This window comes from Plecotus auritus (genome assembly GCF_963455305.1).
Source record: "Plecotus auritus genome assembly, chromosome: 8".
NCBI classification, from domain to species: domain Eukaryota; kingdom Metazoa; phylum Chordata; class Mammalia; order Chiroptera; family Vespertilionidae; genus Plecotus; species Plecotus auritus.
In genome coordinates this window covers 68,155,556-68,180,435 of record NC_137782.1, presented here as the reverse complement: position 1 = coordinate 68,180,435, position 24,880 = coordinate 68,155,556, and the positions used below count along the sequence as shown (strand labels likewise).

The 24,880-nt window shown below is 43.3% G+C and overlaps 1 protein-coding gene across 1 annotated transcript in view; it reads left to right on the top strand.

Annotated features, from left to right (window-relative positions):
* RNF24 (ring finger protein 24) overlaps positions 1 to 17,081 on the top strand; it is an 83,685-nt gene extending 66,604 nt beyond the window's left edge. The window contains exons 3-6 of the mRNA XM_080686222.1: positions 2,418 to 2,460; positions 4,910 to 4,951; positions 15,464 to 15,543; positions 16,256 to 17,081. Of these exons, the coding sequence (XP_080542348.1) occupies positions 2,418 to 2,460; positions 4,910 to 4,951; positions 15,464 to 15,543; positions 16,256 to 16,394 (304 nt within the window). The 3' untranslated portion in view covers positions 16,395 to 17,081. The remainder of the gene's footprint in view (positions 1 to 2,417; positions 2,461 to 4,909; positions 4,952 to 15,463; positions 15,544 to 16,255) is intronic.
* The last annotated feature ends 7,799 nt before the right edge of the window (positions 17,082 to 24,880 follow it).

The following is a 24,880-nucleotide window of genomic DNA, read 5'->3' as shown; positions in this document are numbered from 1 at the left end:
AAAACTGGGAGAGAAGTATATGTGAACTCTTATTTTTTGCAACTTTTCTGTAAACCTAAAATTATTTCAAAATACAAATTTAAAAAAAAAAAAAAACTAGCATGGTATTGACACAAGGTGCATCAGTTTCCCAGGGCTGCTGTAACCACGTACTACAAACTGGGTGGCTTAAAACAACAGAAATTTGCCGAAACCGGTTTGGCTCAGTGGATAGAGCGTCGGCCTGCGGACTGAAAGGTCCTGGGTTCGATTCCGGTCAAGGGCATGTACCTTGGTTGCGGGCACATCCTCAGTGGGGGGTGTGCAGGAGGCAGCTGATCGATGTTTCTCTCTCATCGATGTTTCTGGCTCTCTGTCCCTCTCCCTTCCTTTCTGTGAAATATCAATAAAATATATTTTAAAAAAAAAAAAAAAAACAGAAATTTAATCTCCCATTCTGGAGGCTAGAATTTCAAAATCAAGGTGTCAGCAGGGCCATGCTCCCTCTGAAGACTCTAGGGTAGGATCCTTCCTCGCCTCTTATAGCTGCATCACTTCTGTCTCTTTCTTCACCTGGCTTTCTTCCCTTTGTCTGTATTTCCTCTCTTCTAAGGACGTCAGTCATATTGGATTTAGGGTCCACCCTAAATCCAGTATGCACCCTACATCCAATATGACCTTATTTCAATTAAATAATCTGCAAATGCTATTTCCAAATAAGGTTGTATCCTAAGGTTCCAGTTAGATATAATTTTTAAGCGGACACTGTTCAATCTAGTACATAAATATAGGCAAATAGACCAATGGAACAGAATAAAAACTCTTGAAACAGACTCACATATTGTGTCTGACTTACAACAGATGTGCAACTGCAATGCAGTGGGGAAGGAGGATCTTTGTAATAAATGAGTCAAACAAAAATCTGCACGTGGATGAAAAGAATCTTGACCTCTACCTCAAATCATACATAAAGATTAATTTCAGATCATATATATATCTAAATGTAATAGATAAAATAACAAATTGTTTTCAAGAGAATATCTTCATGATCTGAAGGTAGGCAAAGATTTTTTTAATTGGACACAAAAAGAACTGACATTATTGGGACTAGTTGATAAATTGGACTTCATTTAAAATAAAAGCGTCTGCTCATCAGAAGATACCATTAAGAGAATGAAAAGGCAAAAGCCCCGGAGTAGTAGATAATTACAGTACATAGACCAAACAGAGGACTCACATCTAAAATATATAAGGGAAAAATAAAAAAAATAAAAATAAATAAAATATATAAGGAATTCCTATAAATCAATAAGAAAAAGGTAGACAACTCATTTTTTTTCATGGGCAAAAAACTCAAATAGGCATTTCATAAAAGAAGATATCCAATTGGGAATAAGCATATGAAAGGGTTCTGCACACCATTTGGGAAATGCAAATTTAAACCAAAATGAGATACCACTGAATACCCACTAGATTGACTTAAAATTTTTTAACCGACCTTACAAAGCAGTGGCAAAGATGCGGAACGACTATAACTCTCATGCTTTACCCACAGGAGTAGAAATTGGTGCAAGCACTTTGGATCAGCAGTTCTACTCCTAGGTATATACTCCACAGAAATTAGTGTATATGTCCACTAAGTGACATGTACAAGAATTTGTGTAGCAGCTTTATTCATAGTAGCCCAAAATTGGAAGTAATCTAAATATTTATCAACAGTAGAATAGATAAATAAATTATATTTATAGTGTTCATACAATGGAACACTATATGTCAGTCAAAAAGAGAATTACTGCAACAACATAGATAAATTTCAAAAGTAACTGTTGGCTGAAAGAAGCCAGTGCAAAAGAGTATACCAAATGATCCATTTATGTGGAGTTCAAAAACAAGCATCATTAATCTATAATGATAGAAATCAGGATAATGGCGACCTCTTTGGGTGGATATTGATTGGGAGAAGTCATTGAAGGGGTGCTGTAAATGTTGTGTATCTTGACCAGGTGATAGTTACACTGGTGTATATAAATGTGTATGTGTATTTTTTTTAATTAGCTGAATTCTTAAGGTTTTTGTAATTATTAGATGTATATTATACTTAAAATTTTAAATTAAAAAATGTGGCATATTAAATATTGAAACAAGTGGACTATCATCAACATAAAAAGAATCGAGGCTTCATTAAAATATTTGTTGTATTAATGAGATTTTGTTTTAATGATATTTTACTTGAATTTACATTTAGATATCATTTTATGGTTCACTGTTCACTTTCTCATGACATGTAACAGATGTGTCATTTGGGTGTATTCCAAGATAAAGACTCTGGATTTTAAATCATAAATGATATAAACTGTTACCAAAATTAGCAGTTTCCTTATTTTTTTCAAATTGTTGTGTTGGAAATCTCAATATCACATTGTTCATTTGTCTTTTAGGCTAAGACATCAAGCACACAAAGAATTTTATGCCTATAAACAGGTGAGAAATTTACTTCAGATTGACTTTGATAGTGTTTTGTACCCAAAAAATGAGAACTCATTTTAAACTAGGACTTGTGTTCATTTTAACATTTTATTTGCCAGTTTGCAGTAAAAAATAGATCAACTTTAAGTACTCTTCTTTCTAATTATTTGAAGTTATAGAAAGTTCACATGATACAATAATATAGTTTAACAGGGAACTTAAGCTAACATTTTGCTAAAGAGAAATGCTGTAGCTTATAATTCTTAAAGATTATATTAAACTAGTGGCCCGGTGCCTGGATTCATGAACATTGAAAGGAAATTAATTAGAAGAAATATTTTAATATCACTGTTCACCCTTTCTCTATAATAGAAATGTCAGAGATGAAAGAAAATTAGTAAAATGTATATGAAAATAATATATAAATTGATTAATAAATAACATCATGATATAACAACAACAACGACATGATAGCTGCTTTCTTTTAGCTTCAGAATGTCAACAAAAACAACCAAATTCACGATCAAACAATGACAGATCAAAACACACGCGTGTGATTGGTGCCAGCAAGAGCTTTATATGTATCACACATGCACGAGCCAACATTTATTTTTAAATTGCCAGTGCGTGTCATATGTACCAGCTGGTTGGTTGGTCAGATGGACGTACAGTTGGTCACTTAACCTTTTATATATATAGATGAGATTCCATTAAATAATTTTTTTTACCTCCCTCATTAAAAACATACAACTTCCTCAGAGATGACCAGCTCTGTTCTAGTGATCTCATCTCCTCCCCTTTTGTACTTTAAATGTTAGCTAATGTCACACCACTAGAAGTCTATTTGGATCATCACTGGTAACCCCTGCCCCTTTACTGATTTGTTCTTTAAAGTAATAAACTTAGCTTTACTTGAAAGCAAAGTAAAATTTCTTTTTTCTTACATGTGTCGTTGATTAACATTTTACCTCTGACACCAAAAGTGGGCCTAGTTGTTCCTGTTCTTTTGAACTGAAGCATGAAATTATTTTGTTGTTCTTAGCTTTTTGGGGAGAGGTGAGGCAAGCTTCAGCTTATTTTGGTCTTTAACCTTTATGACGTGATGTTACAGAACCATATCACCAGTTTAGGATTACTTATTATTTTGTCCATCCTTTGTCTGTGTCTCTGAAATCTGAGCTCATGAGCAAGTTTCTTAGATGTCGACATTGATGTCATAGGTAACCCCACACTCTGCCCTATAGGTTTCATGTGGGATTCATACACAGACTAAAAAGTTTTAGTTTTCTAAATAAGTGAATCTTTTTGTCTCAGTTCTTTCATGATCTTGACAACCTACAAGGTATTTGTATGTAAAAAAAAAAAAAAAGCTAACTAAAAAGTAAAATTGGCCCTAATCGGTTTGGCTCAGTGGATAGAGGTCAGCCTGCGGACTGAGGGTCCTGGGTTCGATTCCGGTCAAGGGCATGTACCTTGCGGGCACGTCCCCAGTGGGGGGTATACAGGAGGCAGCTGATCGATGTTTCTCTCTCATCAATGTTTCTAACTCTCTATTCCTCTCCCTTCCTCTCTGTAAAAAAAAAATCAATAAAATATATATTTAAAAAAATAAAATTGGCCTTACAGGTCATTTAAAAGGTGAAATTGACTGATAGAACTATTAAAGTCATAAGACGTGGTAAAAATTGTCCTTAAAAAATACTGAGTTTGAAATTTAATACATCTCTGCATAGCTTGATGGTAGCTTTTGGTTGTGATTTCTGAAAATGTGATTTGCCCTTAAAACTATTTTTGATTCAGGTATATGATACTCAAAATAGAGATTTTTCCCAAATTTCACTTGTCTGTTTTTTCACTTGAAGATGACATATAATTCTAATAAGCTAAGTTTATTCTCAGGACTTTTCAATTTAAGCAGTAATTTGTCCTCTTATCATTTGGCATTCCTTTTAACTGATATCCAGTCACTACAAAGTCATGTTAGAAACAGCACCTGGATAAGTTTTAAGCCTATTTACATAACTCTAGTTAGAGATAAAGTTTTCTGAGGATAGTGATGTATAATAATGAGCAAAACTTCTAAAATTAAGATTAATTTTACTTTTTGATCTTTAATAATTACTAATTAATCCCATCAGCCAGTGCTGTGTTTTACTGAACAGTAAATTTCCTACCCCATGTTTGCACTTAGTCTATATGGGCAATGTGTTAATGTCTTTTCCCAAAGTTTAATCTATTGTCAAAGAGACTTTAAAGTTGCTTTCCAGAAGAATATTGCATCATTGTTCAATTTCAAAGAATGTTGATAAAATGTTCTATCTTAAACTGTAAAAGAAATTCTCTTCAATACTGAATAAGAGGGGAAATGAGCTATATATACAAAAGGAAAGTATTTGTAAGTAGAATGAGAAATTTTTAAATTACAGACTTAAATGGGCATAAAAACATACTTTTTGTCTTACAGGTTATATTAAAAGAGAAAGTAAAAGAACTGAATTTACATGAAGTAAGTTGCCTTATAAGTATTTTAGTCTTTTCTTGAGCTATTTTCTAATAAAGTGGTATGCTGTGGTATGCTTAAACATCTTTATTTTCAGAAGTTGAAAAAAATTAAGTTTATTTAGCCTGGTGAGAATAGCTCAGTTGGTTGAGCGTTGCCCTGTGCACCAAAATGTTACCGATTCCATTCCTGGACAGGGCACATACCCAGGTTGAGTTCCATCCTTGGTCAGGGCATTTACAAAAGGCAGCCAATCGATGTCTCTCTCTCACATTGATGTTTCTCTGTCTCTCACTCTCTCCTGTCCTCTCTCTAAGCATGTCCTCAGGTGAGGATTTTTTTAAATTAGGTTTATTTTGTCCTACCCGGTTTGGCTCAGTGAATAGAGCATTGGCCCTTGGACTGAAGGGTCTTGGGTTCAGTTCCGGCCAAGGGCATGTACATCAGTTGTAGGCTCAATCCCCCGTCCAGGTTGGGGCCCAGGGTGCATGCAGGAGGCAATCAATTGATATCAATCTCTCTCATATCCATCTTTCTCTTTGTTTCCCTCCTCCCTTCCACTTTCTCTAAAAATCAGTGGAAAGCCCTAGCCAGTTTGGCTCAGTGGCTAGAGCGTCAGACTGCAGACCAAAGGGTCTCGGGTTCGATTCTGGTCAAGGGCACGCACTTTGATTGCAGGCTCCTCCTGGGCTCTGGCCCTGGTCGGGGTGTATGCAGGAGGCAGCCAATCGATGTGTTTCTCTCACATCAATATTTCTCTCTGTCATCCCCTCTCTCTTCCACTCTCTCTTAAAGTCAATGGAAAAATATCCTCAGTGAGGATTAACTAACTAAATAAAATTTGGCTTATTTTGGTCAGTTTAATAGAATATTTGAGGATCAGGTCATACAAATCAATTGTGTGAAGACTTTAAGAGAATAACGTAACTCATATTTTTAATAGGGATGGTGCCCATGTAAGATTGCATAGCAGCAGGGATGCTGCTTTCTGTCAGTGCACTATGAATAGGAGATAGATATGTTGGTTTTTCTACTCAAGGTGAATTTGCAGTAATTTCGCTCTTGAAAATGTTCCCAGTAGTTCCTTCTTACCAATGTCACAAAAAAAGGCAGTGATTATTTCTTGGAGGTGGGAGTTTGAGGAGATGCGGCAGAGTGGTGGAATAGGGAAGAACACACAGGGAGAGGCATATCCTTGGGATTATCTCCAGTTGAGGTTGCATGGTGGTTGGTCCCTATGTGATTATGCTTTGTAACTTAAATACAAAAGTATGTGTGTGTGCCCTGATGTATACCTTAAGACACGTAGTCTATAAGAATTCTAATTTTAGCCAAAACCGGTTTGGCTCAGTGGATAGAGCGTCAGCCTGCGGACTGAAAGGTCCCAGGTTCGATTCCGGTCAAGGGCACGTAACTTGGTTGCGGGCACATCCCCAGTGGGAGGTGTGCAAGAGGAAGCTGATCGATGTATCTCTCTCATCGATGTTTCTAACTCTCTATCCCTCTTCCTTCCTCTCTGTAAAAAAATCAATAAAATATATTAAAAAAAAAGAATTCTAATTTTATTCCTTGTGTTGCCTCTAATTACAAATGCTCAGGATTTTTATTTTTAATTTTAGGGCCTTTTCTCTTTCTCTCTGAGTTTTTGAGTTGATGTTTAAAACAAGGACTTGGAAAGTTGCACGTGTAATATCTGTTTTCTTAGATTAACTGTGGTGAAGCTACATTGCCCATCTCTTCTTTAAAGACAGATTGTAAAATTATTTGAATAATAATAAAAATGATTTCTATTGTTGAACACTTTGAAATCCTTTGCTCTTTCTGCATATTTTTCATCAGAATTGATACGTTACAGCATTTTAGGCCTAACCTTGAATTAAATCAATTACTGTTTGATTTTTAAAATTTCCCAAAAGTTAACTTTGGCACATGGCCAAAATTAACATGAAGTAATAGAGGGTGATCCCTTTTCTATTTAGGGTCTCTTTGATGGCCACAAATTAAAAGATTAAATCTTGACATACATTAGCAATATTGAATAACCAGGTTTGTCAGGAATAGAAGTCTGACCCATCGGTTTAGAGTCTTTATCCTAAGTGCATTGTGTTGCAGTATTGTCTATCAGAATTAGTACCCCAGCTGTACTCACCAATTTCAATTCTGCTGGGTCTGACCAAGCTACTGAGCTACCCCTCCCCTGCTATTTAAAACTATAGCTTGGAAAACCTAACCTTGCTCTACAGCTTGTGTTTAGAGGCATTATGCGTTTTTCACAATTCATTTGGTTCTTTCCAGCTGCATTTTTTGGTAATGAAACTATTTTTTGTCAAACTTTTGTGTGTGTATAGCCTAATTATACAGTGATTTCAGTATGAATACTGTTATTGAATAATTACAATAGTGAAAAATCAGAGACAAGCTAAATGTCCATCAGTAGCATAATGAATAAATAAAACATGATACACTGGAAGATCACCCACTAAGAGAGGGAGAGACCAGTTGGGGGCGACCAGGCCTGCAGGGAAGGGCAGTTAGGGGTGACCAGGCCTGCCGGGGAGGGCAGTTAGGGGTGACCAGGCTGGCAGGGGAGCAGTTAGGGGCAATCGGGCCTGCAGGGGAGGGCAGTTAGTGGAAATCGGGCCAGCAGGGGAGTAGTTAGGCGTCAAACAGGCTGGCAAGGGAGTGGTTAGCGGGTGATCAGGCTGGCAGGCAGAAGCGGTTAGGGGCAAACCAGAAAGGAAACCTGATACAGTGACTCATACAATGAGGTACTATAAAGCAGGCAAAATTAAGGAACAAGTTCTATCTAGAAGTACAGCAATCAACCTAGAAAAAATCTCTAATGGGATCTTGATAAAAGCAAGTTGCAAAATGATATAAATGTTTATATCATATATGTAAAATAAAATAAACACTAGGTTGTTCATGGGTTTGTATGCATACTGCAAATTGCGAAGTGTTTTACTGTTTGAGAAGGACATGTAATGATCACACAGAGGAGGAGAAAAGAAGAAAAAGATTAGGGGAAGTTGGTTAAATGGATGTCAGTTTTATATGCAATGTTCTTGATTTTAAAGAAGGAAAATAAGTTAACATTAAATTTTAAAAATAATTTTTAAATTATTGAATACATAAAACATGTCAGACACTGTACTAAATCATAGAGACACAAAGAAGAATAAAATATGTACTATTTTCTGCTCTCAAGAAGTCTCACAGAAGAGTGTGTAAATGAGAAAGTCATGGAATGTGCAGAGGGTGCTATTACCTGGTGTATACACCGAGAGGTCCAGCATCACATGATCCATGATTTTTCTGGCTTTTGCTCCCATAAGGGAGCCTTCCTGGGACCTTTCAGACTCAGATGCCCAGGCACCACCCCACTCCACCCTACCCCCCAAGTGTCCTAGACAGCTCTATATCTGTGACTATTTATATCATTTTTTGTTTATGTTTTTCCTACCAGTCTAGGAGTCAGGCAACACTTATAAGTGAAGCTAAAGGGTGATATATACATATTCAAGCATCTATCTATACTAATAAAAGGGCAATATGCTAATTAGACCAGATAGACCAGATGTCTTCCGGACGTCCTTCCGGACAAAGCCATGGCAGCTGCGAGGGCCGAGGACAGGCGGCTCCAGCGGCCAGCAGTGGTGGCAGCGGTGGGGTGATGGGGCAGTGCCTTCCCCTGATCGGCCCACCTCCCGCAGAGGGAGGCCAGACTGAGGTTTAGGCCTGCTCCCCAGGGGAGCAGCCCTAAGCTGTCAGTAGGACATCCCCTGAGGGCTCCCGGATTGTGACAGGGTCAGGCCAGGCTGACGGACCCCTCCAATGCACGAATTTTTGTGCACAGGGCCTCTAGTGTATCTTATATAATAAAGAGGTGATATGCAAATTGATCATCACTCCAACACACAAGATGGCCATCCCATGTGGTCAAAGATGGCCACCACAAGATGGCCGGCAGGAGAGGGCAGTTGGGGGCAATCAGGCCAGCAGGGGAGCAGTTAGGGGCGACCAGGCCAGCAGGGGAGTGCAGGTGGGGGCGATCAGGCATGCAGGGGAGGGCAGTTAGGGGTTACCAGGCCAGCAGAGGAGGGCAGTTGGGGGCGACCAGGCCATCAGGGGAGGGCAGTTAGGGCCAATCAGACCAGCAGGGGAGGGCAGTTAGGGGAGACCAGGCTGGCAAGGGAGGGAAGTTAGGGATGACTGGCCAGCAGAGGAGGGCAGTTGGGGGCGACCAGGCCTGCAGGGGAGGACAGTTAGGGGCGACCAGGCCTGCAGGGGATGGCAGTTAGGGGTGACCAGGCAGGCAGGGGAGCAGTTAGGGGCAATCAGGCTGGCAGGGGAGGGCAGTTAGTGGCAATCGGGCCATCAGGGGACCCGTTAGGCGTCGATCAGGCTGGCAGGGGAGTGGTTAGGGGGTTATCAGGCTGGCAGGCAGAAGCGGTTAGGGGCAATCAGGCAGGCAGGCAGGTGAGCAGTTGGGAGCCAGCAGTCCTGGATTGTGAGAGGGATGTCCCAGATTGGAGAGGGTGCAGGCTGGGCTGAGGGACACACACACACACCCCGTGCATGAATTTCATGCACCGGGCCTCTAGTCTACACTAATAAAAGAGTAACATGCTAATTGACCATACCTTTGCAACGCCCACCAACCAATCAGGAGTGAGTATGCAAATTAACCCAACAAAGATGGCGGGTTAGTTTGCATACACAGGCACCGAGCGGCCAGGGGAGTCAACTTGGACAGACAGAAAGAGAAACAGGTGATTGAGTCCATGAAAGATCACAAGCAGGTGGGGCTGAGCTGCAGTTCACATTGGGAAGCCAGGCCATCAGCCCAAATTCCACTGCTCCCCAGGGAGGCTACCCTCGGGCACTCACCCAACTTCTCTGAGCCTCATTCGGCACCCCCAGTGAGGCCGTGGAAGCTCCGCCCTAGGGACACACTTCTCCATAGCTGGGTGCAGCAGACCAGGAGATGCAAGGGGCAGCGGTGGAAGACGGGGGCAGATGCTCAACTGACCAGGATGAGTGGGGCCAGGATGAGCAGGAGCGCCTCCTCCCCGGCCCCTGCCACTTTGCGCACTACTACATCCCTTGGGGGAATGTTGGATGCCGGTTTCAGCCCAGTCCCCTCAGGCCACACCAAGGGACCCCACCAGTGCACGAATTTGTACACCAGGCCTCTAGTGATAATACATTGTCCTTCTATAAAGAAAAATATCCTCTCTTAAAACTCATAGTTTACCCTTTTTTTCTTCCTCCACCTTTTAACAGAAATATAGATATAGAGGAAAACATTTCTAAAAAAACATGTTTCTAGTTCTAACCATGCAAGTGAGATAATAAATGGCATCTAATGGATGTTGGGGTCAAGAGAAACAGGTGCCATGGAAGCTGTGACACACTGGGACATGCAGGTCCTATGTAGAGGGGTTGCTAGCACTCAATTCTAGCTAATTGTTGCCATGGGGAAAATAGTTGTTGTCAGATCTGGGGCTTTTCAGGTAAAGCCTGAGAGTCTTGACATTAGTCTATCATCTACTTGCCATTTGCATTTATTCTTTAATTTGTTCAACACAATGTCCCCGGCTCTGGTTATGATGAGTGGTTGTTTTCTCCATTAAATTTATTTTGCATCTTTGTCAAAAATCAGATGGCCATATTTCTGTGAGTCTGATTCTCTAGTCTGTTCTATTGATTTATTGTCTATCTCTTTAGCCTTAATTACTGTAGCTTTATAGTAAGTCTTAAAATCAAGTAGTATAATTCCTTCAACTTTATTCTTCTTTTCCAATACTATTTTAGCTAGACTGGTTCCTTTGCTCTTCCAAGTAAATTTTAGCATCAGTTTGCCTATATCTTAAAAAAAAATCCTGCTGGGATTTTGGTTAGTATTGCATTAAATCTATAAATCCTTTGGGGAGAAATTGGCATCTTTAACTGTGTCAAGTCTTCTAATTTATAAACATATGTCTTCTCATTTCTTTTTTTTTAAATCTTTATTGTTGAAAGTATTATAGATGTTCCCTTTTTTCCCTTATTGTCTTCTTCTAACCCACACCTGCCCCCCACCCCAAGCCTTCACCCTTCATCTGTGTCCATGGGTTATGCATATATACATACAAGTTCTTCGGTTGCTATCTTCCCACCCACCCACCTACTCCTTCCCTCTGAGATTTGATAGTCTGTTCCATGCTTCTATGTCTCTGAATCTGTTTTGTTCAGCAGTTTATTTTGTTCACTAGATTCCATATATGAGTGAGATTATATGATACTTGTCTTTCTCTGACTGGCTTATTTCACTTTAGCATAATACTCTCCAGGCCCCTCCATGCTGTCTCAAAAGGTAAGAGACTCTTCTTTTTTTCTGCTGCATAATATTTCATGGTGTAAATGTACCACAGCTTTTTTATATGGAGTTCCATTGTTAGGTTCATACACATTTAGGATTTTTATGTCTTCTTGGCAATTGACTCTTTATCAAAATGTAATATCCCTTCCCCTGGCCAGTGTGGCTCACTTGGTTGGAGCATTGTCCCATGCACCAAAGGGTCTTGGGTTCGATTCCCAGTCAGGATACATACCCAGGTTGTGGGTCTGATCCCCAGTCAGGGCCAATGTGGGAGGCAACCGATCAATGTTTCTCTCTCACATTGATGGTTTTTTCTCTTTCCCTCTCCCTTCCTCTCTCTTTAGAATCAATGAAAAACATACCCTTGGGTGAGGATTTTTTTTTTAAGTAATATCCCTCTTTATCGTTGGTTATTTGTTTTGAAATATTTGTTAATATAGCCATTCTAGCTTTTTTTGATTAATGTTTACATGGCATGTCTTTTTTCCATCCTTTTATTATTTTCAGTCTATCTATCCTATATAATAAAACCCTAATATGCAAATCGACCGGTCGCTATGACATGCATGACTACCAGGGGGGCAGACGCTCAATGCAGGAACTGCCCCCTGGTGGTCAGTGTGCTCCCACAGGGGGAGTGCTGCTCAGCCAGAAACCGGGCTCACGGCTGGCGAGCGCAGCGGCGGTGGCAGGAGCCTCTCCTGCCTCCTTGGCAGGCAGGCAGTAAGGAGCAGGCCTAAGCCGGCAGGGGGACATATCCTGAGGGGTCCTGGACTGCAAGAGGGTGCAGGCCAGGCTGAGGGATCCCCCCCCCAATACAGTGCACTAATTTCGTGCACTGGGGCTCTAGTATAATTATATTTGATCTGAGTTTTCTTATATGCAGCACATAGTTGAGAAATGTTTTTTGATCCACTCTGCAAATCTGTCTTTTATTCGGTGTATTTAGAGCATTTACATTCAGTGCAATTGTTGATTTGTTTGGAATTAGATCTACCATTTTATAGTTTGTCTTCCACTTTCCCCTCTCTTTATTTCTTTATTTTCCTTTTCCTGCCTTCTTTCAGTTATTTGAACATTTTTAGTATTCTACTTTATCTGTTGTGATTTTGTATAATTTTTTTAGTGATTGCTTAGAGATTACAAAAAGAATCAATATTTTCACACTTCAGTTGGAATGTAGAAATCTTATTTCCGTATAAATCCTTTTATGTTTTCCCCTTTATGCAATAGCTGTCAAAGCACATTGATATACATTGAAAATCCCATCAGACATTGTTATATATTTTTACTTTTAACCATTCGATATATTTTAGAGAATTTAGGACAGGAAGAATAGTCTATTATATTTATCTAGATAATTATCTTTTCCATTGCTCTTCATTCCCAGTGTTCCAAGTTTACTTCTTTTGTCATATTTCTTCTGTCCAATGACCTTCCTTTAACAATTCTCATAAAGCAGATCTGCTGGCTATGAATTCTATTAGTTTGCCTTCACCTGAGAATATCTTTTACCTTCATTCCTGAAGGTTGTTTTTGTTGGATATAGAACTCTGAGTTGACAGTTCTTTTCTCTCATCACTTTTAAAATGTGCCACTTTCTTCTGTTTTTTATGGTTTTCTGATAAAACCCACAGGGAAAAAATATTTACAAATCTTATGTCTGATAAGAGTCTAGTATTCAGAATATATAATAACTCTTACAGCTCAGTAATAAAAAAGCCTACAAAATAAAATATCTGCAAATAATTATCCCAATCTTTTATCCTAAAGGGGTCTTTTGCAAAACAAAAGTTTTAATTTGATAAAGTCTAGTTTGTCAGTTTTTTTTCCTTTGATTGCCTATGCTTTAGGGATCATATCATGCTTCTGTGCATATGGATGTCCAGTTGCTCCGACACCATATTGGAAAGTAAAGTTCATTTGCAAAATATGATCTTTAAAGTTGTAAAATTGGGCCCAGGCCAGTGTGGCTCAGTTGATTGAGCATTATCACATACACCAAAAGGTCATCATTTTGATGCCCAGTCAGGGCACATGCCCAGTCAGAGTGCATATAGGAGGCAACTGGATTCTCTCTCACTTTGATGTTTCTTTCTCTCTCTCCCTCCCTCTTACTTCTTCTCTCTCTAAAACTCAATTAAAATATATATTTTTTAAAGTTGTAAAATTAGTTTGACCCTTCAGGGAGCTTCTAAGAAGTCAGATCCAAGCCTTTTCTCTTTGTGATTGTCCTTGACTTTTGGTCCCTTTAGCACTTAAAGTGTCAGAATTTATCTTGGGGGGGGTGGGGTTTTCAGGTGACTGTGGTTTTAGAATTGGGGATCCTGGAAAAATAAGCAAATAAAAATGAGTGACTTGTCAACTTCTTGTACTTTGGTAGGATCAGTGCTGGATCAGAGCCAGCGAGTCCTGATTGTGTTTCAGAAGGCTATGCCAGGAGGAAGCTGGGTGTTTAAGGCCATAGGGCCTATTCACAGAGCTAGGAGATGGGAACATCATTCCGCCTTTACAGGTGGGAAGCTGAGGTCGCAAAAGGTCACTTCAAAGCTAGAGCAGCTAGTGTCTCATCTTTACCAACAGCGTGTTCTCAAACTTCCTCCAGAATAAAATGGGCTTGAAAATAGTGCTCCCATTGCAACATTGGGATAAAAGCCACTGATATTGGTAGATTCCCTACTGCCTCCTCAGCTCTGATCCCACCAGCCTGAGCTGGTAACAGCCCTATGAAGGAGGTGGGGCAGGTAGTGTCCTCACGTTACATAGATGAAGGAACAGAGCTTGAGAGGCATCAGAATGGCAGAGATCACGCAGCTAGTGGGTGTCCAAGCCAAGGCCAGCGGTCTGTCCTACCTTCCTCCCTGCTCTCCTGCTGTCTTGGCAGTAATGCCAAGTCTGACAAGATATTCTTTCTCCTCTTCCTGAAGATCCTATCCTGTCTGCTATATACACAAGGCCCTGAGGGAAGAGTGTTGGAAGGCCAGCATTCATGGCACTGGCCATGGGGCACCAAGAACCACATGTCCTGTCACATAACCTAAGAAGATTGGGTTACAAGTCGTAGGTTATAAACAAGTGAAAGAGAGGCCATGTCATCAGTCTGGGCAAGAAATGTTAATAGTTAAACCAGGATCCCTGGAGATGGACAGGGAAGCAAGAGGGAAGGAATACAACACATCAGTGCAGGAGACCTGGGAGCCAGCCCAGCCACACTCCCAACTGCATAGGCTCAGGAAACATGGTGATTGCTCTGAGCTTCTGTTTCATCTGTAAAATGGGTAAAAGTGACGATAGTTGGTGTCCCTGCGCACTGGTAAGTGCTCAAGAAGTGGTGGCTGAACCCCAGCATCTGAGTGTGAAGGAAAAGCCTGTTCAAAGCTGTGGAGCCTGGCCACCTGTCAGCAGTCCTGGCCCCATCTGCACATTTTCTCAAGTTTAATTCAGAGACTCTTGAATAATTTTTTAAAAGTATGTTTTTATTTATTTCAGAGAGAGGAAGGGAGAGGGAGAAAGAGGTAGAAACATCAATGATGAGACTCATCTATCCGCTGCCTCCTGCACTCCCGCTACTGGAAATTGAGCCTGCAATCCAGGCATGTGCCTGATCAGGAGTCTTAACTGAGACCTCCTGATTTATGGTCAACGCTCAAACACTGAGCCACACCAGCCAGGCTTGGATAACATTTTATATGACAAAGACATACTGACAGAAGGACAGTGCCAGAGTGAGTGCATGTTACCAGAGAAAGGAGAGCCCAGGGCCTGCCCGGGGCATGAGCAGTCCCTGTCAGAAGCTATGCTGCTGAGCAGGCAGAGCACCCTTGCAGAAAGTCAGCCCCTGGGCACACCACAGGCAAATTCCATCATGTCCAGCCTCGCTAGTGAGGACTAACCTAAGTCAGACCCTTCTGACGCACTAAAGCAAACTGCCTTTTGCTGTCTTCTCCCACCTGCCCTTCATCTTTGAAGACATGTGACAGGAAGAGCAGAAGGTTCTTCTTCAGAAAACCTTGCCCAGTCAAGCCTCTTTCACTTAAACTGTGGGACATTACAAACCCCTTCAAATGACTGGGCCTCGGGGGCCTGCACTTTACTTTGTGACCTGGGAGAGTGCTTAGCAGACACTTTTCCTCATCTGTGAATTTATCTTTTAGCTCTGTGCAGTGTGTCTAGAAGACTTCAAGCCTCGAGATGAGTTGGGGATTTGTCCGTGTAAGCATGCCTTCCACAGAAAGTAAGTATTGGTATGAAACTATTTAAGGGAACCTGAGTTTCAGGCACATCAACCAACTTACTTGTGGGCTTGGAACAGTGCCAGACAAGCTTGAAGTCTTCATGATTGGTCTACAGTGCAGAAAGCACCCTACAGGGTGGGGTATGTGTACATGGCACTAGGAGGAATTGGGGTCGTGGAACATGAGCACTGTGGCAGGACTTAGGGCAGAATGCCAGATAAACCCACACCTCCTGGGAGCCCAGACTATAAAACCACTACTTAATGGAACGTTCCAATGAGAGCTCCCACTCCAAAAAACTTACATTAATCAAAACCGTAGTTATTTTAAATCAAGATAGATGAGTCTGAATGTAAATGGTAGTGTGGGGCTCTCTCCTCCCTCTTCTTGCAAACATATTCATATTCCCTCTTCTCTTGCAATTTTATACATTTTGCATGTCTGTTAGAAAATTTTATTTCTCCTACTTTGCACCACCCTCACTGTACTTCCTTAAGAAACCATGATGACTGAGGGAGTAGCATGCTTGGAGCTCTGGCTCCTCCAGAGGGTAAAGTGGGTTCTCCACTGAGGATGGAGCTCGTTAGGACCTGGCTGTCCTGGGCGACAGATGTGTTCAACATGCAAAATGTGTGGGTGGGTGGGTGGGTGGGCTGATATACTGTGAGCATGGGACTGATGTCTTCCCTCCTGTGGTGTCTCATTCTGCAGGTGCCTTATTAAGTGGCTGGAGGTTCGGAAAGTGTGTCCACTGTGCAACATGCCAGTTCTGCAGCTGGCCCAGTTGCACAGTAAGCAGGACCGTGGACCCCCACAGAGGCCCCTGCCAGGGGCAGAGAACATTGTATAGCTCACCACAGGATCAAACTGTTGCAGGATTCCACGTCCACATAGAGGCAGGAGGAACACAAGTGTTCTCTGTGTTGCTGTTCTACCTGGGGTACCAGCTGCCACTTCCTTTGCCTCATGAAAAACTCTTGGGCCAACTAAGCTAAGAACTCAGACTTCTGGGTTATGTGACAACCAAAGCACGCTGACAGTACCTTATGTCAAGAGAAAAGAAGTTAAATGAGCCTGCGGGTTTGGTTCAAGAAACTTCATGAGAGTCTCTTGCCAACTCAATTACATGCCGTCTCCCAGACACTTATCTCCATGTAAGGTGACTTTTATCAAGCAGAAGGGAAGATAAACACAAGTGCTAGAGAAAGGAACTGAGGGCAGGTCTTTAAAGCCACCAACGCCCCTGCCCTGTGGACAGATGAGCTTCTGTGCAGACTGTGCATGCCTTAGCAGCAGCAAACCTTCCCGGCAGCCCCTGAGCCAAGTAAAACCAGCGGTTACCTCAGCCGAAGCACGACCGGTTACCTGGTTGGTGAGACAGTGCCAACAAAGGCTTTTCACCTTATATTCCTTTGATAAAATCATCTTGGAACCCAAGGGCTTTGGTTACAATGCCCCTCACTATCACTTCTCCCTCAGTTTTACAACATCTGCGTATCAAGTTACTTAAGCTAAAAACAGATGTGCTTGTAAAGGCCTGGTCAGAAGCCATTTCCTCTTATTCTACACCCACCTCACCAGTGAGGCACAGCCAAGCTGCCCATCAGGGGCTCCAGTGGGCCTGGGCCTGGGCCTCTGAGCCCTTGCTGTCCCTGTGTGCCCCAAGGGGCCTCAGAGTGCTGCCCACATTCCCCCATTCGAAGTGTGGTTCCAGCATAGCTGCTGGTCTTGGCCCACGGTCTTGGGAGGGAGCCACTGGGAGCCCTCAGACAGCTGAGAATGGCTAGTCCTCCAGGCCCTGCTGAGACAGGAGGATGCTGGCCCCCTTTCCTCTCCCCTTCTTGCCCTATCTCTTTCTACTTCAGAGGAAATGCTGGCATTGACTTTTTAACAACTTAAAACATCCCAAATAAGATCCCTCTGTAATTCTTTAGCCAGGGACCCACTTGAAATTGTAAATAGTTTCAGGAAGCTCCTGCAGGGCTGTTCACTCATTGGTGTGTGCCTCAGTATTCAGACTTGCGAAAAATAATTGCAAGTGTCTAAGGAGAGAAATGCATGCTATTCTTTGGCTCTTTCTGTCCAACTTTTCTAGAAGTGACTCAAGAGTCCTTTAGATTCATGAATATTGTATAAATTAGCTGAGAACTTTGTAGTTCTTTTCCACAGCCCTGTTCTCCATCTCCTTCCACTCTAGAGATGGGTTCCTTGTCAGCTTGCCTCTGCTCCCTCACAGGTGTGAGGGGGGCTGTTTCTCACTGGAAATGCTGTCTGCAGGGTATGGAGAGAGGATGAAATTTTGCAATTCTGATTATGGCATTTAGCCAAGAACTTTTTCTGGAATCCAGCCTCTACCGTCTTAGAATGGGAAAGGGAACCTATCCTTGGCTCAGGTAGCTGCAGTCAAAGGATAAGGAAAATTCCTATTAGCCTAGGAAAGTGCTGGGCAGAATCCAGTTTGGAAAATTACGAGTCCACTTGGTCAGAATTGGCTGTTTCCTGTGTGACCTAGTGTATGGTATTCCTATGGTATGCCAACTGGACTGTTTCTTAAACAGGGCAAGGAAAGTGTGGGATATTTTTATATGAAAGCCTTAGCCTGTTTGGCACCCATGAAAAGAACTATTTGGACTTTCACCCTCTGTTTCTGTGTTCTCTGTAGCACAATAGAGTTGAATGCTGCAAAGCACCCAGTTTACAGTGAAATATTGTTAGTGACCAAGTAGGCTTGCTTCTGGACTAGCCTCATTAATGACCACCAACCCACCATTTTCCCTGGAATGGCGTTGGGACAAATGTCATCTTGCCATTATGGACTTCGAGTAAGAAAGAATTTTTTTCCCCTCAGAGGAAGAATGCTTGTGCTCTGTACTGCAGATTTCTTCCACTCCGGTTTTTAGGATTATAGCCTTCCAGTTGCAGCCTTTTTCTGTCCCTGTGTCAGTAACAAGGACACTGTATTGATAGGGAGGCTAATTCATTTCACTGTGTCACAGCTAAAAGCAGAGGGCATTGATATGCACTGGGCCAGAGGGTGCAAAGCCAGATAGTTTAGAGGAAAGCTTGAGAAGGCTGTGCACTCTCCACTTGGCACCATAGTGGGTCTGCTTTGCCCCAGGAGGTGCCGCTAATATGATCTCAACACTTGTGAATGTGGGGGAGAGGGGAGGCTTTTTAAAATGCAGCATTTCCACTAAGATAGGGCTGGACGTTGGAGTGCAGAGTGCCCGCTCTGCTCAATCATCTCCCCTCTTGGTGTGGTGTCCTTTTGCAGCATAGCCATTGTTGCTTGGCAGTTAGCAACACAACCTGAATGCATTTGCCATCCACATTTGGATCCTCCTCCGGCACTTCCCTGTACTGCACTGGTAACTGCATGCGGCTAGCAGCGGTTAGTCACAGCATTGTGTGACAAAGGTAAATTTCCATCCAGACTTTTTTTTTAAGAATGAGTCAAGGATCCTTTAATACACTTGGCTCAGGCTCACACCTCACAGTGAGGCTGCTGTCCACATTTGTCTGAGTGGGTGACCTTTTGATAATCTATAGATACGTGGGGACTCTGATCTGCTTTTGGGCCACTGGCTAATAACATGAATTTTTTTTTTCACTTAACACAACTTAAGCAGCTCGAAGATTGGACATTACTTGTGTGCCATGGGTTAGTGCCGTGGTCGGCAAACTGCGGCTCGCGAGCCACATGTGGCTTTTTGGCCCCTTGAGTGTGGCTCTTCCACAAAATACCATGGCCTGGGCGAGTCTATTTTGAAGAAGTGGCGTTAGAAGTTTAAGTTTAAAAAATTTGGCTCTCAAAAGAAATTTCAATTGTTGTACTGTTGATATTTCGCTCTGTTGACTAATGAGTTTGCCGACCACTGGGTTAGTGGAATAGAATTTAGCCCAGACTTCAGCTGGTTTTAGAAATGGAACAAAACCAGCCTGACTTGGTTCTTGGTTATCTTTACTTTGACAGTGATTTGGTTAGGCCTATTCCTGGAAGGGAGCAAGACAAGACAAATTGGAACAGGTGGCCCATGGATGAGGGTGTCTGGGCTGAGGGATACCCAGGGCCTCCCACCATTGCCATATAGCCAGTTCTTCACAAGTCTTGACAAACGAGTCTTTTCCCCAATGCCACGCCCCTTGTTCTAACCTCAGGCCCTTCCCAACAGCCCCACTCCAAAGTCTGTCATCTCCATGGCCTGATACCAGTTAAGCTATTCTTTTTTAAAAATATATATTTTATTGATTTTTTTACAGAGAGGAAGGGAGAGGGAGTTAGAAACATCAATGAGAAACATCAATCAGCTGCCTCCTGCACACCTACTGGGGATGTGCCCACAACCAAGGTACATGCTCCTGACCGGAATCAAACCTGGGACCCTTGAGTCCGTAGGCCAACGCTCTATCCACTGAGCCAACCCTGTTAGGGCTAAGCTATTCTTAATGACTATAGAAATTACTGGGAAGCATCCCCAGAGCTCTGGACAGAAAGTGATCGGACTGACTTGAAGCATCTTTGTCACTCACCAGCCAGGTGCCTTTCTGCCAGTTATCTTATCCATCATCCAGGGACTATGACGGTATCTACTGGCTCTTGCAAGGATTAGCTGTGTCCAGAGCCTGGTAGGTGACAGATGTCATGGGAGCTGATAAGGGGCAACGTTTGTCATGCAGGTTATGTGGGGCTCCTGTTGTCCCAAGTCTGCTGGCTCCCTTCATCTTCCCCTCACCTCCATCTGCCTAGAGCTCCCTGATTTGTTGCTCACTGTTGGATATCTTTTTAAATTTAACTCCGAATAGGTAATCCCTTCCCATGGTTCATAAATCAGTCTTCCTTGTATCCCTGACCTCCAGCGAGCCCAGCTTCTTACTCCTTGAGCACCTAGTTTTGTTCCTTATTTAGCCTCCCAGAGGTCATTGGTGTGTATACAAGTGCACACACGTGTATGTATATGTGTGTGTGCGTGGGGGGGGGGTTCTCCTTTGCTCATGTGATACTAGAGTATATTCAGGAACATTCCTATTCATATGGGAAGAGCTGTACCAGAAGTCAGAATATCTGTAAAAGGTGAGCCCAGAATGGGGGGATGATCCTTTTACAATCACATTCCTTTTGAAAATGGCATTTTTATTATTGATTGCAGCACACTGGAATTGTTGTTTCCTATACAAATCAGAAACTGCAGTCCCTCCCTGACTCCTACCACAGGTGTCCAGATGACAGGAGCACAACCAGTTTCCAGACTTGCTGATTTGTGACAGGACACACAAGAGCTGTAGCCAAGAGCAGCAGTGCAGGCCCAGCAATTTTGCAGCCACCTGGACAAGCTGCCCCACACCATCTTGGCCAGTTGCAAGGGAAGCCTGAGTGCAGCAGCGATGTCTGTTAACTCTCTTGCTTTCTTAGGCAAGCACCCATTTTTGAGGCAGTTCAAGCAGCAGCAGCAACTGAAGGCTGAGGCACCTTTCTATCTTGTGAGGCAAATGTCTCAGATGTTGCTACACAAGTAGGTGGTCAATCTTAAAGTCAATCATAGATGTTCAGGTACATGGGTCAGGCTCCATTTCCCTCCCCACTCTAAAACATGCTTCCCCGAGTTTTCTCCTAGCCCAATACTTTTCACTCAATGACATTACCCCACCAGTAACCTTTTCTTTAAAAAACATTAAGTTCATTTTTGCCCCTAGAAAATATGAACATTAAAGCTGCTTCCTTTAGGCAGCCATGGGGCCATGGACTAGTGCCTCTTGGTCCTCACCCACCTCCCCAGTGTCCTGCCACCCAGAGTTTCCCCAGAATTCAAAGTACTTTTGGGCCCCTGACCTGAAACTTGAGAAGGAATTGCAGGGAACCTACACCCTTCTGTCATGTGATGAATCTCTGGCCCTGGGTTAGTGTCTTTCATGTTAGCTGTTAAGAATTTGAGTAAAGGACGTGTATAAATTTAGGTGAAATTTGCAGTTGATAACTGGAATATGCTGCGTCATGGTTTTTTAGTAGATAAAATTAATGTGCTTCCATTTGAGAGTATTAAGAACATAGAAAGGCTTGGTCAGTTTTCCAGTTGTTTAAGAGCCCACTTGTTCCAAGATGCAAATAGTTTTCTCCATTTTTAGACCAACCATCAGCATTCTTTGCTTACCAATCCAGGGCTCACTTCTGTGGCTATAGGGACAAGGAGAACACCCTGCCTGCTCTGGGGGCAAGTACTCAGAACGGGAGCCCTGCCAATATTAAGGGATTTGTCTGTACTTTGATGTAGCTCCCTGTGCCAGTACGAGCCTGGTGGATCAGCACACCTTGAGCCAGCTGCACACCGTCCCTGTCTGCTCCTACCCTCCCAGGTTCTGACAGAAAAAGAAGGCAGATGGGACCAGTGTTAAGAAGTCCCTCCTGGTGACACCGTCTTCCAAGATAGTGTTCCTGATCATTGTCATTTCTGATAACAGATCACTGCCAGGAAGGAAGGTAGTTTAGGCATGTAGTATAGCCCATTGGAGTTCATTCACTAGATATTATATAACTCCCTCAATAAAAGGTTTATGAAATGCTGAGCCTCAGGTTTCATAGACGTGTTTGTACACTAAGAATTCTGCAGCAGAATATTTTTAAACATTCGCAGTTTTTTGTAAGCTATATTTTTGTATATTTAATTGCTATTTTAAAGTTTTAATGCATTTTTTGCTAATTACTCTTGTTTAAAAAATAAAACATGCATGTAATTGACTTAAATGTAAATAAAGAGCAGATTTTGAAAACTACTTAATGTTAATCATGTACCCACTTATGGACTCACGCCCCACTTAAGCTTGTGTAGCACGAGTGGGAAAGAAGGTGAGTAGGGCACAGCAAAGAGAGACTGTGATGAAGGAGCTTCTGGCTTGTCGCCCCACGGTGTGGAGTGAAGGTCAGAGGTGACGAGTAAAGCACTAGGCCACAGTGAGGGAGAAAGGAGAGAAGCCAAGGCCTCACCTGCCACTGGCCTCAGCTTTGCAGATGCGGCTGGACACAGGTAGTTTCCGAAATACAGGCACTAGTCTCGGGAGTCAAGTGTCAGAACTAGGCCATTCCTCACACCTCTCACAACACCCCAGACCTGCAAATAACTTCTATTAGGAAGAGAAAAAAAAATCTCTTGGCTAAAGTCACCCTGTGGTAGCTGCCATTTCTCACCAGCCCTCACTAGACTTCTGCAGATCAACCAGCTTCTGCCCCATAGCTTTAGGGAAACTGTTCCCCTCAAGGCCATCTCTGGGCCTCCTCTTAATCCTCAATGAAGGTGTCTGGAGGGCTCCTCTCCCCTGTCTCCTGAGCAACAGACCCCTAGCAGCCCCCTCTGACCTCGCTTCAGTCTTCTTTGCAGCCTTTCCCTTCTCTGCCCATCAACTGTTGTTATTCTCACTCTATCTTGGTATTCACTAAATTCCCACCTACAGTTTGCCCACCTACATACACTATCATTCTTAGGTATGTTATCTACAACCCAAATATCCAGTTGCTATTTGGTATCAATTACAGCTCAAAACCAAGCCTCCCCAATGAATGTATGCCCTCATAGAAACTTCCTCCCCCATATCCTATCATCACATCCCAATACTCAACCCTCTAACCATCCATCTGTCCCCACCAGGCCATCTACTGCTGCCATTTTCATGTAGGCCTCTAGTGTGGAGTGGGGCCCTCAGGCTACCATCTGGAGGGCAGATTGCAAAGGACAACTGCTGAGATAAGATGGCAGTGGTTTAAAATAGGGTGGTGGCAATGGTGAGTGGAGGTGAGTTTATGTGCACCTCAAGCTGGAGGGAGTGAAGAAGATGGGGCGGGGAGTTCAGGGGAAAGGGTGTGGATACTTCTGTATAGGGATGGCCTTGGAGATAGACAAGTAGAAAGAAGGGAAGGCAGTTACTGCCTTAGGACTGGAGCTCAGAGGAGGTGCTGGGCATAGTAGCTTGGAAGTCAGTCAAGGTGAGGGCTGAGGACTGCTTAGGGGAATCAGGACTGTGCCTAGAGCTGGCAATGTCAAATTGTTGTTCTCAAGCTGGCAGAGACAAAGGGGTCCGGAAAGCAGAAGGAAAGTAAGAAATGCACTGTGTTAGAACTGAGGAAAGCGAGGACATAAAATGTCTGTTAGATTTAGTAATGAGACTCGGTGGAACTATCAAGAGCCCTCTCATGAAGTGACAATGTGAGCTAAGAACCACCCACAAAGTGAGTGGCAACTGGGCCCTCCAAGGTAGAAGGCAAATGCAAGAAAGGGGAGGGGCCCTAACCGGTTTGGCTCAGTGGATAGAGCCTCAGCCTGCGGACTGAAAGGTCCCAGGTTCGATTCCGGTCAAGGGCATGTACCTTGGTTGCGGGCACATCCCCAGTAGGGGGTGTGCAGGAGGCAGCTGATCGATGTTTCTAACTCTCTATCCCTCTCCCTTCCTCTCTGTAAAAAATCAATAAAATATTTTTAAAAAAAGGAAGGGGAGGGGACTCTGCCTGTGTGACCTCAGGCGGGTTTGCTTCTCTGCTGAATTGTGGAGATCACAACAGCTGCATGAAACGACCCATGTATAGCACTGGCACAACCTCTAAAACACAGGTGGGACCCACAACACAGGAGGTGGGGCCTGGGTCTCCACTAGAAATGGCTCGGGCTCGCTTCCCTTCTCTACCTTCTCCACCCAAGCAGAGGCAGTTTAGGATTAGAGGGGCTCGAGAAACACGACTATGGTACCAGCGAAAGAGTGGTAGCACTGTCGTTGGTGGCTGTGAGAAAAAAGTGGAGCCACCTAGTGCGTATCTGGAAGTGACAGAGAACAGAGGACAGGATGGGGGGGTGAGGGGTGGGGGCTCTGTAAGTGCTACATGGGGCAGCAGAGGGAGACCCAAACGCCACCCAAGTGCTACAATTTCCACCCCCTGCAATGTCCCTCCAGCTCTGCGGCCTGCATCAAGGGACAGCACCCACAACCCACGGGTGCCGGAACCGTGCGCAAGTGGCCAGCATCGGAGAAATGACCATGCCCTCACAAACCATGGGCACGGGCCTCTGCTGCCCCCACGCGGCCAACACGGGAGGCCGCAGGATCCCAGTCGACCAGGGAGGAGCAACAGCCCAAGCAACTCCTCCCTCAACGACCCAGCCCCGCCCTCTGCACCCTTCCTTCTTAGAACCTTCCCTCCCAGAACCCTCCCAGGCCAGCTTCCTGGCCTAAAACCACAGGAGGAAAGCAAGGCGGCCCCGGAGCCTTGGAGTTTCTTTCTAGTTCAAAAACCACTTATACAGACCTTCACTGCCTTCAACAGCGATGCAGGCACCAAATAAGACACAAAATAAGACACAA